The sequence below is a fragment of the Rhipicephalus sanguineus genome, chromosome 1 (assembly GCF_013339695.2).
Source record: "Rhipicephalus sanguineus isolate Rsan-2018 chromosome 1, BIME_Rsan_1.4, whole genome shotgun sequence".
NCBI classification, from domain to species: domain Eukaryota; kingdom Metazoa; phylum Arthropoda; class Arachnida; order Ixodida; family Ixodidae; genus Rhipicephalus; species Rhipicephalus sanguineus.
The window spans coordinates 294614838-294634358 of record NC_051176.1 but is presented as its reverse complement, the minus strand read 5'-3'; the positions used below and the strand labels follow the sequence as shown (position 1 = coordinate 294634358).

The 19521-nt window shown below is 48.2% G+C and overlaps 1 protein-coding gene across 1 annotated transcript in view; it reads left to right on the top strand.

The window, feature by feature from the left end:
• Positions 1-19521, top strand: part of LOC119383277 (Down syndrome cell adhesion molecule-like protein Dscam2) — a 573655-nt gene that overhangs the window by 465427 nt on the left and 88707 nt on the right. The window contains exons 10-11 of the mRNA XM_049411927.1: positions 10251-10532; positions 17395-17514. Coding sequence (XP_049267884.1) covers positions 10251-10532; positions 17395-17514 — 402 coding nt within the window. The remainder of the gene's footprint in view (positions 1-10250; positions 10533-17394; positions 17515-19521) is intronic.

Here is a 19521-nt window from a genome sequence, read left to right as displayed (position 1 = left end):
GGAGATATCCACCCTGGTGTACGTTTAGCCACGAGCCTACAAGAAGCCTTGGGTTTTAGGGACAACAATGGAAAGCTGAACACACCCGCGATAGAGATAAGTAAGAGACGGTTCGAGTATTGGTGGCAGGAAACTAGAGAGAAAGGACAAAAATAAGTAGTGGGAAAAGTAAGGACATTCTGCCGTAAGGGGCAGAGAAGTGGCTGTGAATGTGTTCTTTTTTTTTTTTCTCTCTCTAGTAAGATTGATTTAATCGTAGTAGTCAAGGCATTACGCCAATTTTTTTTAAAGAAACCTTTTTTTTTTTTTGTTAGCCTGGTGGCACACATGTCACCGCCCCGTTATAAAGGGGACGCTCATAGCATCCATCCATCCGTCCATTCATCGGCGCAGCATTTTCCCGGCGTATAGCCGGCGTGCACTTGAAACCTTTCGATGAAAAGACATTTACTACGGGGGCTAACGTACACCGCGGTCCACTGTTAAAGGGAACATCGGAGTGCGTGCCGACCGGTCGGCGCCACCGTGCGCCGGCTGCCGCAACGAGTATCCCGCAAGAGCAGTAAACGATGTCAGTGCTGCTCGCGGGGACGACTTGCTTTGCGACGATTCGAAGCGCGGCAGCAGACGACAGCGGACTACGAAAGAGCGTCACTTGCACTGAGCCTGCGCGATACGCGCTGCCGGCGGGCGGTGGCGCCCACCGGTCGCCACGCACTCCGATGCTCCCTTGAACAGTGGACCGCGGTGTAGGTTCACGTATCGTGTCCACCTTTCGCTCCTCACTGTCACTGTATAGTTGTGACACGGGCTGGGACACTTTATTTTATTTTATTTTTCTGCCCCAGCATAGCTCATGACATTTTATAGTGCTCAGAGTGGATAAAGCAGCATTCAGCGATTACACGACGATCATTCTTATTGTCGTGTTCGGTAATTTAAAGAGTATATTACAAGTGCGGAAACGCACACATTTCATTCCGTTGAGATTTATGTTGGCTGGCAACCTGGAAAAGATGCGCACAGCTGCGCTCAAGTTTCGCATTAGGCAGTATTGTAATGATCGGTACTCTTTTTTTTTTAATTAGAAAAATATCATCAAAATTACTGCTGACGAAAAAAATTACATTACGTGAACTTCGACGAGAACTCCTGACCTAAGCTTCATTTTATAGCAATACAGTATATTTAGTTATTGTTAATAATAAGGGGCCATTCGGAACAATTATGCTGCGTTTTATCGGATTACATTCAATGTTGAAGAATTACAGATTATTAACAACAGGGTGAACATTGAAGTATGCCGTGCGACACGGAGGAACTACAACTCTTGAAACTAAAATTACATTTCATTGTGTCGAGAAAAGCGTAACCGAATGCCTGATTTATTCTAAACATACCGCTCAATACTAAGAAAGTAAGACAGGGTTTAACGAATGGACCGAGGGCCTGTTTTTTTTTTTTTTTAAGGCACGACATTACGACGACAACAGATAATTAAGTCAAAGGAAGAATGAACACGAGCGCTACTTGTATTTTTAATTGAATTGTAGTAATTATGAAATTACGACATAAATGACAACTGAATACAATGGCGCGAAAGACAACTCGCTGCCGCAGGGGACCAAACCTATAACCTCCGCATTGCGCGTGCGATGCCCTACCAGCCGATCTGCGGCGGCACTTGTTCCCGTTTCCGCTTTTCGGTTATTTATGCACCTGTAATCCTATATGAGTGTTATCCAGCATCACTAGTGGCCATAGAGGCGAATCTGAACATTCTTTTTTTTTTTTCAGATATAATTACGTAGCGCGTGATCTCTTACGAGCTAGAAACTGACCAATACACAATCGCATGCTACCTAAAGGCACCAAAATTGCCACATAGTGTTGCACGTACGAAAATTACCGAACAGTAGATGGTAACGACTGCCGCTGCAATTCACTTTTTGGGGCATTGCACGCGTAATGCGGAGGTTGTGGGCTCGGTTCCCACAGGCGGTGCGTCGCTTTTTCTTCCGCTTTATTTAATTTTCCACTGATGTAATAATTACTGCACTTAAACTGAGAGGAGGAGGAGGAGGGAAAGGAACGAAAGGCAGGGAGGTTAACCAGACGCGCGTCCGGTTTGCTACCCTCCGCTGGGGGAAAGAGATTAGAAGAAAGAAAGAAGAGGGAAGAAGGCACTGTCAGGGTACATATGCACCTGTCCATTGAATGCCTACGAGCGGTCGCTTAAGCCGGTCGATTTTAAAAACAGTCGCAATGCTCGCGATGAAAAAAAACTGTACACAGGGGGTGGGTGCTCGAGCCGACGTTTCGACAAGCGGACTTGTCTTCTTCAAGGCTGGAACTTCAACCTCCAGCCTTGAAGAAGACAAGTACAATTGTCGAAACGTCGGCTCGAGCACCCACCCCCTGTGTACAGGGTTTTTTTCATCGCGAGCTTCCATCTTCCACTTCCTGCCGTTTTGTCGCTTTGCTGGCCTGCGATGCGTAGGGCCACGATCCGAACGTTTCGTTCGTTCACAAAACGTTCACAGAAACACAGTAGATGTTCTATGGTTTCGTCGCTATTGCACGAGTCGCATCTGGAGGTGTCTGCCATTCCTATGCGAAAAGAGTACGCCTTCGTGAAAGCTACTCCTAACCACAGGCGGCACAGTAAAGTTGCATCACGGCGGGAAAGAAAACCAAAAATTACGCGCCATGTGTTTTTTTCTTGGTTGCAATGTCTGTTGACTTCAAGACCTGGATAGATAGACACATGTAAGACAGCAAAAAGGCACTGAAGCGCCATAAAGAAGGAAGATGGGGCGTCACAGGATATAAATCGAGAAAGTGCCGCACTTGATATCGCTTATTGTTTTTTGCAGACGAACAGGGCGCACCATGGGCTCCCAATAGTCGGCGCAGCACCTCCGCGCCTCCCGCACTGGCGGCCGCAATTTTGCCGTCCGTCGGTCAAACAGCTTGCAAGTCAGCGGCCGCAGAGGCGAGATATTCCGGGCGTATTTCGTTCCCAGGACGTGCCGTGGGCCGGAAAACAGGACGGACATAAAGACGGGGTGCGGGCGGAGGGCGAGTCGGCGCGGAATAAAACGACAGCTGAGTCGGTGCAATCGAACCTTCTGGAGGCCCGGCTCCCCTGTTCTGCATACGGGGACGTCGTGGTCAAATAGCATCCGCTGGTGACAGCGGAGCCTCGAGAACGTCTGCGCCCGGCAAAACCCACGGACCGGTGGCCCGTGCGAGAGAATAAAAAAAAAGTTTGGGAGTTGAATGGTATAGTACTGGCGCCGGCCATGCGGGTGGGACTGCGCATGCCGCGGAGAGGATCTCATATCGAAATGGAATCGTCGAGGTGTTGGTTGTCCGACGCGCTGCCAATCTTTTGCGCCGGGGGAGAAGGAGAGAGGGGCATGAGGTTCCGCTGCTTCGCCACGCTTCGTCGTCGGCGGCGACGGCGGTCGTGCATAATTTATGAGAGGTCTCCCGATTATCGGGAGATCGAATTGAGGCCCCGTGTGCCGTTTTCTTCGCATGTGTTGTGGATTCCCAGCAGCAGCAGCTACACGCCCGGTCTGGCGGCTCGGGTCGATATGGAGATCGCACGCGCGTTCGGTGCGGAGGCTACTCAGCGTTGAGGAAGCGGCCCGTATAGCGAGGCCCACCGGTTCTCTAATGTTCAGCGCCGCCGCACGCGCAGCGGGGAACAACCGTATTAGGCGGGGGCGCAAAAGAAAGCGAGGATAGGCCGCAGGAAAGTTGGCCTTAGTTCCGAGTTCCTTAATCTCACCGCAGTTCCGCAACACCCTTTCTCTACTCTCTAAAATAATTTTCACCCTGCGACTGCTTTGCGATGCTATGCGTTTTGCTCATTTACGCCCGTCGAATGAAGAAATTAATTTGTGTATAGCAGACGTAGAAGAGGATAGTTTAATACAGTACTATTAACCCCTTAGTTTTTATTATTATTGTTTTAGCAATTACATGGGCACACTCGGCTGGTTCTTGCCGTCGCCGTCATGTCCCGCATATGTATATGTCTGCAACGAAAAGTAATTCAGAAGAAATATTTTCCGAAGCGCTCGACCGGGGATTCGAACCTGCGACCCCTCGCTCCGCAGCGTTAGACGACTCGTCCATGTAGGATACCTCCTTTTGGCATAATAACGGCGAGCTATTTATATCCACCATTTGCCGCTGGCGGTACGGAGAGCTCGGAGGCGCTTCAGCGTGTTCTCTTCATCACCAGCGAGATGGCGCGAAGGGCGCGCTTTCCCGTCACCCCGCTTGGTTATCACCGGAGTTGCGATACGCGCGCGCCTCCTACCTCTACCACCTGTACTTTGCCCTACAGGGCGTGGTCGCCCGTGCACGAGCGCTTATCTCGTGAGGGGGGCAGTTTGTACGTCTTGTTCTGTTTGTATTCGTTAACTGAAGTTTCCTTGAAAAGAAAAATAATGCAACATAACAGAAATAACGAACACATGCGTATTTGTAGAGAAACCGTAGACAGGCACGTTCACAGCCTTGCTATAGAAAAAAAGGTATTGAATCAGACAGTGACGTAAGAAACTACACATTGTTTTATTAACAACTACGGTTCCTTCTTCATAAAGGAATCGTGTTGAAAAATATACCTTTTTCATGAAGAGCCCAGGATGCCTGGCTGGCGCAAAACTGAACGTTTCCATCAAAAACGTTTCGAGGACTCAGAATGGTTATGCTTAATATCGTACCCCGCCACGGTGGTCTAGTGGTTATGGCGCTCGACTGCTGACCCGAAGGTCGCAGGATCGAATCCCGGCCGCGGCGGCTGCATTTTCGACTGGAGGCGAAAATGTTTGGGGCCCGCGTAATTAGATTTATGTGCATGTTAAAGAACCCCAGGTGGTCGAAATTTCCGGAGCCCTCCACTACGGCGTCCCCCATAATCATATCGTGGTTTTGGGACGTTACACCCCACATATTATTATTATATGCATAATCTCGTTCGAAACTGCAGTTCTCAGCGCTCAGTCCCGTCTGTTCCTTTTCCTCGGGGACGTGAAGATCTCTCGCTGTTTTCTTTCTTTTTTTTCTGTAATATATACAAGAGTATATACCTATAACCTCTCGTGAGGTTATTAAAATTGGTTGAAAAATCGATCAAGGAGTCAGTCTTTATAAAGATACATGAAAGCCTCGTAATTACAACACGCTCTTGTAGTATAGAGACATCTAATAGACGTACCACTTATCTTGCCTCACTTGCTTCAGGGAAAACTTGCGCCTAAAGTACTCTCGCGAAGCAGGAGTGTTCAAGTGCGTGGCACTTTTCTGTCACACTCAAAAAGCTTTTAATGTTTTCATCGTGACGCAGTCGTATTCTTTCTTATCTCCTTTTGTTTCCAGAAATAATGCGCGATGTGCACCTTTTGAGAATTGGTTAGGAAGTCAGGTGACCGAAGTGCGGATGGCACAAGTTAAGCTACAGCAATTGGCATAACGTATACTATGCAACGAAGAACGTGAGCGCTAATACACATAAGGACTCAATATGCGCAGCGTATCACGTCGGCCCTTCACGGCACAGTTCTCCTCCATGGCGCACCTCGTAAAATGTACTCCGAGATTCTTTTTCTCATTCTCCCTTCCGTCTGGGGGGGGGGGGGACCTCGCTGCTCCGAGGCAACTCGTAGGAACGGAATCAAATCATAATTTTTGCGCTTGCGCCGTAGTTGTACGGTAAGGTTGCAACAGAGTGAGGCAGAACTGCTACGCTGACATCATCTTAATGCAGGCAACACTAGAAAGAAATACGACTTCCTCGGCAACTTCGGGAATATTGCATTTGCAACTACTTTTCGCAATCGTCTGCGAAAACTCAGCATGTTTGCACGAGCAGTAAAGGACACTGTACGTTATGGCTTCAAAGGACAAAGGTGAAACCGCGGAAGAAAAGAAGGATCTCGTATGAAAATCATGACACGTGCCGAAGGCTGCAAGGTGTGTTCTTGCTGAGCACGTTGCAGTCTTTCAGCCTTGTCGCTATACCCGTCTGCATAGTGTCTGTAGAAAGACCCTTGAGAAGCTTGTTCGCTGCGATCTATCCCAGTATACAGACGTCGAATTGTTTCTTTGTAATATCTCTTGAAATTTTTTGCAAGCAGTTAATTCCGCAGAGTACCTAGTAGTTTCCGAGAAGTGTTTTCACATAATACCTAATAAAGGTTTCACAGAAAAGAAAATACGTTGGCTTGTTGCAGACTGAATCACTCATTTACTCTCTTTATTTCTTTCTTTGCAAGGTACATATTATCGCTTCAACCACTATAACTTTCTATCCGAAAGTCCACACGACTAGCTTACCGTCATTCGAGCAAAAAAAGAAATAATGTTACTTTCCTAACGCATCATGATTTCACAACTACGGCGACGGCAGCGTCTCATATTTTACAGCCTGACTTTAAGCCGACTCACGTTATATATAGGCCCGTCGCCGCGCATAGTTCGGCATAGCGTATATGAGATACGGCGACGCATGTATTTAAAGGTTTTCACTTTTTTTTCTGCCGGCGACGAGCCAGACATTCCAGTACAGTGTGCCCCTAACATATACGTATGCCTGTCGAATATTTGAATTTGCCGAAAACGCGAATATTCAATCAACTTGGCCTCTTTGTAGCATCACACGGACGCTGCTGCGGAGTGAAGGGAAATATTGATGTCGGCCAGAACATGAGAAACTACTTCAATTTTGTCAACAGAGAACCCGTCAGCGGACGATCATAAAGCGCAAAAAGCACAGTAACATCTTTACATTCATGGAGAACGCGTGCTTTTTGGCAGTGTGCGGCCAGACTTTTGTGCCAGAGAAGTAAAATCTAAAGAAGTTCGGAAAGCTAGATCATCAAAGCACATTAAACTTGGCGAGTTCGTTCGCTCGTGGTTTTGAATGAATCGACAAATATTGACTATCGCTCTGGTTTTTACGATTGTGCGATTGCGCTGATGTTTTGAGTCCTCGTACTGAAGATCCCGCTCACTGATGTACACTCGTTCTGGGAATATTTATGATGGCGTAGATGTCTCCATTCGATAATTGGCATGCCGCAACAATACTCTAGAATGCTCACGTTCTTGATTATTCTCAACTTGGCGTAACAGCTAAACAATTTTATTGTCTATTTTTGTATATTTTTGGGGCAATTCAGCATGACAACGTATAAATATTGATGCGGACATAATTGCAGTCGTTTAATTCGTAGTCATCGAAGTTTCTCTATTTCATACAGATAAGCGATTGCCTATAGCTAACGCTACAGCGTTAGGTATAGGGCAGGTATAGGGCAGGAGTGTTCAAGTGCGTGGCACTTTTCTGTCACACTCAAAAAGCTTGTAATTTTTTTCATCGTGACACAGTCATATTCTTTCTTATCTCCTTTTGCTTCGAGAAATAATGCGCGCTGTGCACCTGTTGAGAATTGTTTAGGAAGTCAGGTGACCGAACTGCCAGTGCGGATGCCACAAGTTAAGCTACAGCAATTGACATCGTACTACATATAGTATGCAGGACGAACGCGAGCGCTAATATACATAAGTACTCAATATGCGCAGCCTACCGTCTGCTCGGCCGCGATTCTCAGCGACTCTCGCGTCATGCTTTCTGTCGCGTCATGCTTCTATAGAAGCATGGCACAGTAAAGAGCGACCCGGCGCCGATCTGACCAACAAGGACAGAAAACTGCAGTGGCGGTGAGCGGTACACATACAAGATTGTAATGAACATGGATATGTCTTTCGTCCTTTCGCACTTAATTGCGCTAGCATATTACGCCATGTGGTAAAATATTTTTACTTTTTACTGTAAACTATGCAAATTCAAGCGAAAGCCTTGTTCCGTTCGTGTTGTACTTAGCGTATTATTGCCGACCGGCAAACTTGCTGAAATTCGAAGTCTTCGTTCGTGGAAATTGTGTGTTGACGATTAAGCGGGTTAATTATAATTGTTGGCGTTTTTACGTGCCAAAACCACTGTATGATCATGTGGCATGTCGTAGTGGGGGACTGCGAATGAATTCCAACCAATAGGGGTTTTTTAACGTGCACCTTAATCTAAGCACGCGAGTGTTCTTTGCATTTCGCCCCCCATCGAAATTGCGGCCGCCGGGGTCGGGAATTGAACCCGCACCCTCGAGCTTAGAATCAAGAAGATCGTCGACGCTGTCTCTTGCCAGTGGTGCGACTCATCCTCATAAAGGTCTACAGAATGTATGCCGTGCTCTCTCGAGTAGCGCAGTATACGCTGGCCGCAAGCGTAGCGTGTTCGAACTTCTTTCCCTGCCTTGTTTCGGCACGGTGTAAGAAAATAACGCTTAGGGAAACTAACCTAATTTCCGCATCATCTAGTCACCTCTCCTCGTGTCTTGAAAACGTTGTGACAAGCGTCTTGCGCCGTTCTTGCTCTTGTTGCTGCTCGAGTGTTTGCACGTTGCAGCACTCCCCTGACTTGTTTTCTCGTCATACTGAAAAGCCAGATATGTTTGCATAATTTTTTTTATCGTGACAGTATCGTCCCTGATCGTGCGCAAGTGGAAGTCTGTATATTGCATAACTTATTTCACTTTCCGGAGGACAACTTTTCACGTGTATTATATACGGTACGTGTTAGCGTAGAATGAATTCGTTCACGCAAGCACCACTGCCGCAATGACACAACACTCTGAACTGCTTCATGCCCTATTAAACATCACATACACCCTTCTTTGATCCGCCGCAGTCAAAATAAAAGCACGCCTGACCTGTACAAATAAAAAAGAAGCGAAGCAGCCCTATAGAGCATAACCAAGAAAAACGTCACTAAATCCAATCTCCATAGGAGTAATCAGCATTGCTGAGCTGCTTGCAGTAAAACGCGGACTGGTACCAAAGCGTTTTGCACGAAAATATCTCAATGGCATGTTAGCTCCAATTCAAGATATAGCCAGCAACAAATCTGGTGCGTCTGGGAATAACAGCTGTATACCAATGATGCAGAGAAGGCAGGGGCATAGCCAGAATTTTTTTTTTCTGGGGGGGGGGGGGGGGTCAACCATCCTTTATGTATGTTCGTGCGTGCGTTTGTATGTGTACGTGCATATACACGCAAGCAAAATTGAAAATTATCGGGGGAAGGGGGGGGGGTTGGAACCCCCGCCTGGCTACGCCCCTGAAGGAAGGAAGGAACACAAGAGGGAGAAGGCAGGGAGGGTTAACCAGACAGCAGTCCGGTTGGCTACCCTACGCCGGGGAAATGGAAATGGGAGTGGAAAGATGGGAGAGACAGAGAGAGAGAGGGGGGGAGCGAAAAAAAAATGAAATGATCAATAAATGCGCTGACGCGTATGTGGCGGTTGCACTGAAAGAAGGCGAATGGATCTAGGGAACCGTTTTTGTTAGACACAACCATGTGAACTCAACAACTAATTCACCCAAGGAAATCACGGGGGCGTTAGTTGTGGTTTTTAATTAAAGAGTAGTAACTATGAAATACAGATAAAATTCACGCCATGTCCACGATGTGAATGATGATTGAGGAGCTGGCTCGGAGAAGATCGGGAAAACCCGAGAATCTTCCGTACAAGACCTCTACCATCATATGAAGAAGTGACACACGTTGTTATATATACATATATACACAATATTTTATTAATTTACAATTTTGATGAACTATATACACAATTTACAATTATATGCACATTGACGAAGTATATATAAAAGAAATATCTAAGAACGTCTGATTCTCCATTGTCGACACTTGCGGACGCGACGCTCCTAATGTTCTTTTAATTTGAAAACTGCCCTCGAGACGCGCACGACAAAGTGGCCCTAAAAATAGCTGTCCGACGCTCGCCTGGCTATCGACCGCGTTCCCCGCTCGCCCTGTGAGAATTAACGGCCAGGCTAGATTGTAGACACGACGCGCGTAGCGTTCCTCTTCGCGTTCCACGACGCTTTGAATGGATGGATGCAGGTTACGGCGCGGGACTTCGCCCCAGCTTAAGAACCTGGTGAACCCCAGCTTAAGAACCTGTGGGACCACAATCTTCACATAACCCATGCCCTACCAACCGACCTACGGCGGCAGTCATTCCCTCGTCACCTGCAACTTTAAAGTTATTCATCGGCAACTTTGAAGTTTCCTATCAGTGCTATGTTTCGGTGCAGGTTTCGTCAAAGCTGGTCTACTAGCGCTGACACTGTGTGGCATTGCGTTCATGCAGCTGCTCCGGTGATCAGCCCGTTCTCGTTCCCCGAGCGGCTGCAGGAGGGCATGCGCAGCTCGGCCACGTGTACTTTGCTCGACGGTGACCCGCCAGTCACCATGGCCTGGCTCAAGGACGGCCGGCCCGACCTAGGGCCCGACGTGCAGGTGGTGCCCATCAGCGACTTCGTCTCGAACCTCATCATCGACAAGGTGGCGCGCCACCATTCGGGCGACTACACCTGCACGGCGGCGAACGCTGCTGCCTCCACAAACCACACGGCCCACATGTTCGTCAGAGGTAAGTTGCGCAGGCCCTCCTGGCCAGTGCGCGGGAGTTTGCGCACTGCGTTGTTATTTTCCATATTAAGGCGGAGGCCTTAGATGCCTCATCAAACGCGAAAATTGACCGGCGTCCCACGTCGGCGGCGTCAAGACTAGTGATGCAAAAAATCATCATCACGTCAAGTCACAGATGACACCATTACATGGTCACAGGTAGGCCGACCACCATTGCAATGGCTCCGATCCTGGAGGCACTGCAAACCACGTTTGTTGCAGAAAGCTTTCGAAGGGGGCGCGGGAGTTACAATACATCGACTTAGAAGAAAAAGAAGGGAGAAGATGGCTTTCGCCTTCGAGTCGACCGAGGCGGATGCATAAGGAACCCTGTCAGTTTTTACGTTGCCCTCTTCCGCACACGTGAATGTAGAGCACTGTTCTTTCGTCGGTATGTTTGCCGCAGTACATGTTTTCTCCTTCCTTGTGGCGTTCATTTCTACGCCAGTCGATTATGATAGGCATGTGTGTAGTAGTCGTATGTCTCTTTCTATAGCATGCAGAAATATATGCACGTAACTATTTGCAAAAAAACCATAAAATAGATATCGATGCTTGTGGTTTTAAGGTCGTGGATTCAGTCGAGGACTTACCCGTGTGCCACATGGGTGCCCTGTGTGTGTGTCTCTCTTGTCCGACGTCGTCTTCGCGCCTTTTACATCGGATATGCATTATATTCGTACTTACAGAGATGATAATTACAGGGCATAAAAGAAACCAGAGCGCCAACGTACAAGCAATCGGCCTCCATGTTGTTGCACTGGCCAAAGGTGACGCCTGGGCGACTCTGCACACTACCCTCATAGCCCAGATATTTCGTGTATTCCCCTCCTCGCCTCATTCGGCGCCCGAAAAATTATGTCCGGAGGGCACACGCGCTCTTAACCCACCATGTGTCTGCTCCCTCGCCCTTCACATTACTAGGGCAGAGGTAATTGTGCTTAGGAGGCCGGGGTGGCTCTTACACCAGCTGCCATCTCAACGTGGAACTAGTCGCACTTACCACTGGGTGCTACGTGTCCATACTGTTCCGCTTCAATGATGGAAACAGATGCATGCCACATAATATGGACATGTCCAGTCTTACAATCGAAACGCTCCCGTCTCGTACTGCAAGCCGGCCTCCGCTTCAGTGTCGCGACCAGCTATGACCGTTTGATACGTGATAACAAATTCCGCAAAACACTGATTCGATGCATGCACAACACAGGCCTTGCAGCACACACGTGACACACCAAACAGTTATGCCACGGGGTAAGTGTGTATATAAATCAATAAAAAAAAAACGAACCCAAAACTAGGCACACCAACGTTTTGCATTTTTCCCGCATCGAAGTACGACCGCCGGGGCCACACCCGCAAACTCGAGCAGAGCCAAGGCACAGTTAAGATTTTTAAAAAAAAATAAATAAATAAACAAAAGTTGCACTCAGGAATATTTCGTGTAGATACCTTTACACTAGTAAAAAACGTTTCTTTACATACACAGTGAAAAACGTTTCTTTTACTGGTGTAAACTTCCTCCTGCTACACATTGTTAGTCACCTAGGGCGATGCTGAAGTAGAAAACGTGACACTGTTTGCTGGCTTTTCCAGTTTTCTTTTTTTTTTATTCATATTGGGGTCTGTGTGCATTCCACGCAAACTTTATCGTGAGTATAACGCGGAAAAGTGAAAGAAAAAGAAAAGCACCTCACCAAGCTGCATTCTTTTATCTTGGTTATCAGGCTGAAAGCTGCCGCCTATAACGCAATGTCTAGTCACGAAAAAAAAAAAAAAAAACTTGCGGCGCACACGCACGTGCGGATATGAAACAGCCCCAAAAAGAAGAAGAGGACGTATAAGAAGGCGCACGCAAGGGGGCAGCACGCGACGACATCAAACATTCATTGCATCGCAGCACCAGCTCTGTTCTCCGAACCCCACCCCGCCGCGCCTTGTGTTTTCGTTTATTCCTCTCGTCCTGTTCCTTTCCAAAGTTTGCGCTCCACAAGGCGAAGGCCGCTCGCTTTTGTCGCGTCGACAGTCGGCTCCCGAGTAATGCTCCTCTGTCATCCTCGTCAGAGTCTTCGACGCCGAGAGTGCAAGCAAGCTGCCCGCTCTAGCGCCTTTCGCAAACACGGCGCGTGCTCGAGTTTCATCTGCGTGTGCGCCGTGCAGAGTGTGCGGACCTTCATTTATTTTGCTCTGTGCGCATGGAAGCGGCATCGTGATACAAAATAATACACGTTACCATAGCAATGCGCTGCTCGACGTTTCGTTTTTCTTTCTTTCTCAACTTCAACAACTGCTATTCCGTTGTCTTCTTTTTCGTGTCCCAATAACTTTTCTGGAACTGGTAAAAGCACCTCGAACCGCTACTGGCATCTCTATTCGTGGCGCGGACTGTGAACCCTGAACCAAGCGGAGCTTATTTTTCTGCTTCCGTTCTCCTTGTATTTTTAACTTGAATTTTAAACGCGATAAGAGGAGTCATCTTGGAACGTTTACGTTCCTATTTAAAATAGCGGAATCACTGTGACTTTATCGGCGAAAACCTATCCCCTCTTAAACGCTCACATACCGGTGTTCTGCGAGACAGTATTCTGAACCCCTCTCGTTTAATTTCACTACCATTCATTATTGTGTTGCGCTGAATATTTACACTAAAAGAATGCCAGACCAGAATAATAAAGGACGACGCGCTAACTACCAACTATTTCATATTGTCAGTAAATGGTCTGTGTATTCTTGAGCACACCTAGCGTGCACACGGGAGTGCGTCCCGCACGCTGCAGTTAGTGACGCCTAGCTATATGCCAACGCGAGGCCCGGTACAGTTTGTTTGCGGCGTGGTTTGTGTATCGCGACATCGGTGCGCGAGATGGTAAACTGGGGAGCTCTTTTGTATTCGTTCTGTGACAGAACAGAACGAAACGTCACAAGATGGGGGAAACCGCCAATAAGCTAGCTGAGGGAATTCATAAATCTTATCAACGCATGAAGAAATAAAGAATTATTATAGCTGAACATTATTATCGGCAGACATTCTTTTTCAAAGCTTGAAATTGAAGAGCGCGAAGACTGTAACCATTTATTTCTGCTAATGTCTTGTGTGGACGTTAGATGGTGTGACAATTTGACGAGTCGTTCGGTGGTGGGGGGATGTTGCAATTTTCGCAAACTATAGGCGCGTGATTGAAGCAAGCCAGACACAAAGCAGGTTAGTTCAATTCTCCGACCCCAGCGCTTACGTTTCGATCCAATCCGAGTCGTCCGGAGACCGTTATATATCCGTTCTATCGGACGGAATGGTGCCTTCGTCCTTTCTGTGCCCGTTCTTTGCCAAAATGATTGACAGCACTGCCGTTTCCGGTTGCTATTCTCACGTCTGACCCTCAGACGAGCCTCGACTAGAGTGTACTAGAACAGGGGAGTGCTCGGAACGGCCGCAGCACCAATGTACCGAAAGTGAAGCCCAAGCAGGGTCAATCCACCTGCAGCGCTGCGATCGGTAGTCTGCAATGTGTCGTCGTTTAAGAGTTGCGCGCGGCTCCGGCAAAGTGGTGCAGGGGTAGAATGCTCGGTTACCACTCAAAAAGCCCGGGTTCAAATCGCAGCTGTAGACGGTGGGTTTTTATTCTCAGTGTCACCTTCTAAAGCTGCGTTGGCTATTTACTTTCTTTCTTAAAATTAGCTTCTGTTGCTACGTATTGCTACAAAAAGTAACGTAAAATGTGAAATCTTGTTCCGAGTCTCGTCTTCGCGAAAATCTCAGAGGCCACACTACGTTTTTGTTAAATCCCGGGCGGTGGCGCTGCAAATAACTGCGCTCGCTCTCAAATTTCTTCTATTTTACTCCACATTTTGCGTTACTTTCTGAACCAACACGTAGCAACTTAAGCTAGTTTTAAGAAACAAAGGAAAACCAATACAGCTACAAAAGGTGACACTGAGAATAAAAACCCACCATCTGCAGATGCGATTCGAACCCGGACCTTTTGAGTGGGAAGCGGGCATTCTACCCCTGCACCATTTCGGCGGAGCCGCGCGCATCTCTTAAGCGACGACACACTGCAGACTAGCGATCGCAGCGCTGCAAGCGGATTGACCCTGTTTGGGCTTCACTTTTCGAAGCTCGTTCCGGGCACTCCCTTGTTCTAGTACACTCTACCTCGACCAATCCCGTGAGGCTCCCTCTCGTGACGTTTCGTTCAGTTCTTTCACACAACGCGTACGTACAAAATGGCCCCCTAGCCTCGCCTAACGCAGTGCGCATGTGCCAAGCCCCTCGTTGACGTAGGTAAGCGTCGCTGAGAGCACCGTGCGCCACGCGCTCCCGTCTTCACGCGCGCTCAAGATTGTACACGGTGATAGGCGTGGGAGATGGCAAAATCGTGACATGCGACTAAGCGATCCTCATCTCGACATCTGTGAGCGAGATAGGCTTAGTGCTTACGTATTAAATGCGGAGCATTAGTCGCACCTGCGGCGTCGGCCGCCGTCCACACACCCACTGCGCATGCTCGGCTCGTCTCGTGCTGGCAGCAAGCCTCTCCTCTCCCTCCCTCGCATGCTCGGCTCGTCTCGTGTCGGCAGCAGGCCTCTCCTCTCCCTCCCTCCCTCCCTCCTCTCGATCGAACGCGGGCGGTGTGTATATAAGCGGCGGAGCGCGCGTTCGGAATTCATTCTAGGGCGTCTTTACTTAGCTTTCGCTTGACTTGACGCTTTGCTTGACTCGAGTAGATGCGATGGAAGCAACAGTACCTTCAATCAGCGTCCCACCACTCGTTGAAGGCAACGTTATCCCACCCTCACCGTCGTCGGCGTCAACAACAGCAAGCAACGCAGAAGACAAGGCTGCGAAGAGAAGTGCATACGACGCTGAACGCAAGCGTTTGAAGCGAGCTGCAGACGCGGAACTTCGTGCACAAGAAGCTGCTGCGAGACGGCAACGACGGCCTGCGGATCCTTCACTTGGGGAACGAGAAGCAGCTGCGAAACGGCAACGACAGGCTGTGGATCCTGAACGTCGTGCCCGAGAAGCAGCAACCGTTCGTGAACGTCGAGCAGCGGATCCATCACTCGGGCAGCGCGACGCTTCTGCGAAACCCAGTTACGCAACATTCACGCGATACCCCCACCACTCTGCGACGCATTTACTCGAGTTCCCCCCGTGGGAAGATGCGGGCGACATTTTTGTCATTTCCTTTTGTTGCGAGGTCTGCCAGGGCTCTCTACCTGTTTGTGTTTTTGCTTTTCCGGCTACGTTTCTCCTGTTTATCAGAGCTGAATGTCTGCACTGTTTGTTTACTGTGCGCCGCCAAGATTTTTGCGTGCTTTGAGTAGCTAGCATGTGAATCTGTTCTTCCTGTGTTCTTTAGACAGCGTCCGATCGGATACCTCTGTGCACTTTTCTGAACTCTAGCACGATATTGTAAACCACACGGCCCAATAATTCGACTTACTTTTTTAACTCAGAAAGTAAGAAACAAAAAAATGCAGTGACTCGATCAAGCATGTGAACAAATGCGGCCTCCCGCATTTTTAACTGTGTAGCGCGAGCATCGACCGCACGCAGTGACATGCTAGACCGGCAGTAACATGCGTTTGCGCACAAAACTGTCTTCACTGCCAGCGTCGTATGCGATGCTGTTTAGGTTGAAGACTGGCGTGTTGGTAAAGAATGGCTGTGGATTGTATGGCACAACTAATCGATGGCACACAAGAAAGGTACACACACACCAGAGTGCTAACTTTCAACAATGAATATTTGTTCCCTTTTCCGCAGAATAAATACTTTGTGCAATTTTGTTTGTTACTTCCTGTTTATCTTCTGTCGCTTGCGTTCCCCCCGTTTATCTTTCTGTATTTATTCCGCGGTAAACAGAATAAAAATTTATTCTTGAAAGTTAGCGATCTTTCGTGTGTGTATCTTTCTTATGTCCAGTCGACTAGTTGCGCTATACAATCCGCAGCCTACGCTGTTTCCTTTAGCAGGACACACTCATTGCCTTTGTTATCTGCGAAGCCACCCGCCCTGGTGGACTAGTGGTTATGGTGCTCGACTGCTGACCCGAAGGCCGAGGGATGGAATCCCGGCTGCGGCTGGCCGCATTTCGATGGAGGCAAAATGCTATTTCGTGTACTTAGGTGCACGTTAAAGAGCACCGGGCGGTCGAAATTTCCGGAGCCCTCCACTACGTCGTCCCTCATAATCATATCTTCGCTTTGGGACGTTAAATCGCAACAATCAATTATCAGTACGGCGTCCCTTATAATCATATCGTGGTTTTGGGGAGTAAAACTCCGGCAATTATTATTATTATCTCCGAAGACGCATTGCGCCCTGTCACAGATAGCAACATCATGAAACTTTTTGCTTTTGTTTTTATCCTTTTTATTTGTCCAAAAAGACCGAGCCAGGCACTGTGGTGAGGCGTGGATCATGATGAATGGAACAGCGTAGCAGACAACGTTTGGACAAGAGATGCGCATGCGCATGCGCGGCCTCCAAGATTATCGCCGTTGTAAGACGATGAGACAGCGTGCGGTCGACGCTCGCGCGATCTATAGTAAAAAAATGCGGGAGGCTCAAGGAGGTTGCTGCACGTCGAATGCGTGGTAAGCTTCACCTACTCTGTTACACTCTGTTACACACTGTTACTCTGTTATACACTGTTACGCAGCAGCGGTATGTGATAGTGCAAATTTACAGACCCGAATCTATGCGAGTCTACCTTTCCTTTTCTTTTTTTTTAACATTCATCTACGCTTAGATTGGTTATGGTTACTCACTGTTTTGTGTAGTGCGCTTAGGTGACCTTGTTATTGCACATTCGCAGCACTTCCACGTTGGACGATACGGCCATCGGACATGTCGACCGTTGTGGGATCCTCTGTGACGTTCGACTGCCAAGCCGAGGGCGAGCCGCACCCTGTGGTGCGATGGAAGTATGCTGTTGGTAAGTGCTCGCAAAACACCGCGCTCTTCTAGTCTTTCGCAATCAGTCTGCCGTTACTCGTGAGCAGAGGAAACGGAGCGAGTGAGCACTCTCGAAACTATTCATTAGCAGTAAAATATCAAATTTAGCAACCTGGCTTAATGGCGCATTCTCAGCCACGTAGAATAGGCGCATCTACTCCTGGCGCCCTTTCGGGTGATATTTCCTAGACACAGTACTGTTATAAATGCGAGGATATACAAAAAGCACTAAAACGCGCCCAAAGATAACTTTCAGCTAACGTTTGAAAGAGAAAGTGGCATTTAGCGCGCATAATTTTCGCACTTCCTGAAAACTCTGCCGTCCCGTTAATAACTGCTGCGACGTAACTTAGCTGCGACGTAAAAGACAAGGACGCTGACGCATTGCTCGCGCATGTCAGCAGCGTGTTTTCAGTGACAAACCCGACTTACCTGTCACGGTGGAAGGCTCCTTGCAACGAGGTTGCTCGCGCCAAGCTCCTGCGTTCATTTAAAACTGTGACAGCAAATACCCTGGGCGAGCTTGTTTTTCATTCGTTCGTTCCGGTATTAACACAGCCTTTCTTTTGAACGTGGCTAGTCATGTTATTGAAAAAGCTGCTAAAGCCGTTTTTCGGATGAATGATGACGCTCTGCCACACTTGTCTAAAAACGCTGAGCCCAGTTTGACTTTGCGCGAACGAGCCTGGCACTCCTCTGACGCTTTTTCCGGACACAGATGCCTTAACAAAGGCGCGCCAGACTGAAACCTTGGGAGAAGAATGCGTGGAGCACGCTTTTCTGTTCTTATTGCCGTTACAGCGTTTTTTCAACAGAAATCAACTAGCACGGTTTGTTCGCTCTACACCACATCTCCGTACTGCCGCTTATGAAAGCGCGAACCTACTAACTTGCACTATGCATGCAACATCCGAGGCTTCGTAACGTGTTCCAGAATACTAAGTTTAGCTGCGTCATGCGTCTGTCTTCCGGCGTCCGTATTTTTGTGTCTTACACCTTTAGCGAAGCGCCTCTAACCGCGTTATTGAGCGCGACGCGTCGCGGGAGGTCTTCGCGCTTAACTCGCAGCTCTTGTCTGCAGCGAGACACTTAGCTTAGAGCGAGAATTTCGGCCATGCTTACGCTGTCTGAGCCTTTCTCAAATGCGAGTGCAACCAGGGAAAATGTAACTGGTAGCGAAGCTTCCATAGAAGCCCGTACGTTCAGAAACTCAGTTGCTCATCGGGCTTAGCGCCATCTGTGTGAGGAGGAAACACTTCCGGTGGAACAAAAAATGAAGTGGATGTGACGCAATATCCGGGAAAAAAGTGACGTCATTTTGTTCATCGGGAAAGCACTGACGGCGCTGTCTTTCTGAAGCGTGCCGGCGGTACTGAACAGTGTATTACACCGCCGTTTGTATTTTCAAGATTGTATTTCACTCACTTTTCATGTTTCCGGCCGTATCGACCGAGGCGGGCTGCGTGTGTGTTATAACTTGTAGCGCTGAAATGGTGAAGAGGCCCTTGCCTTGCACCAGTGGTCATCATTGCGTTCCCGAACCCAGTAAACACAAATGAGGTGCGCTCACTTCTGCGGCTTCTCGCTTCTGACTCTGTCTCGCCCATTTTTCGAGGGAAAACGGTGACAGTAATTACTTGTCTTACCAAACTCGCTCCTCATTTTCGTTGCCCATCGTGCAGGCGTCCGGCAATAATGGTTAGCGAATTTTAGGTTACCTGCGCCTAGGGGCGGCCCTTGAGTGGCCAGAGACCGTATATATAGGCGGACACCCTAACTTCCAGGAGAACTAACGCCGGCTAAATGCGGTGATTATGCGCCGGAACAGCTCAGCGAATCCAGCCCTTCGTTAGCTAAAGCACTTTGCACCTTCTGCAACAGGGAACTCTTTTACGAGAGAGAGAGGTTTTTTGCGCTTTTTTGTTTTAAAATATTCATCGTGTTGCTTGCAGTGCTACATCTGGACGCAACATCAACGGGACGCGAC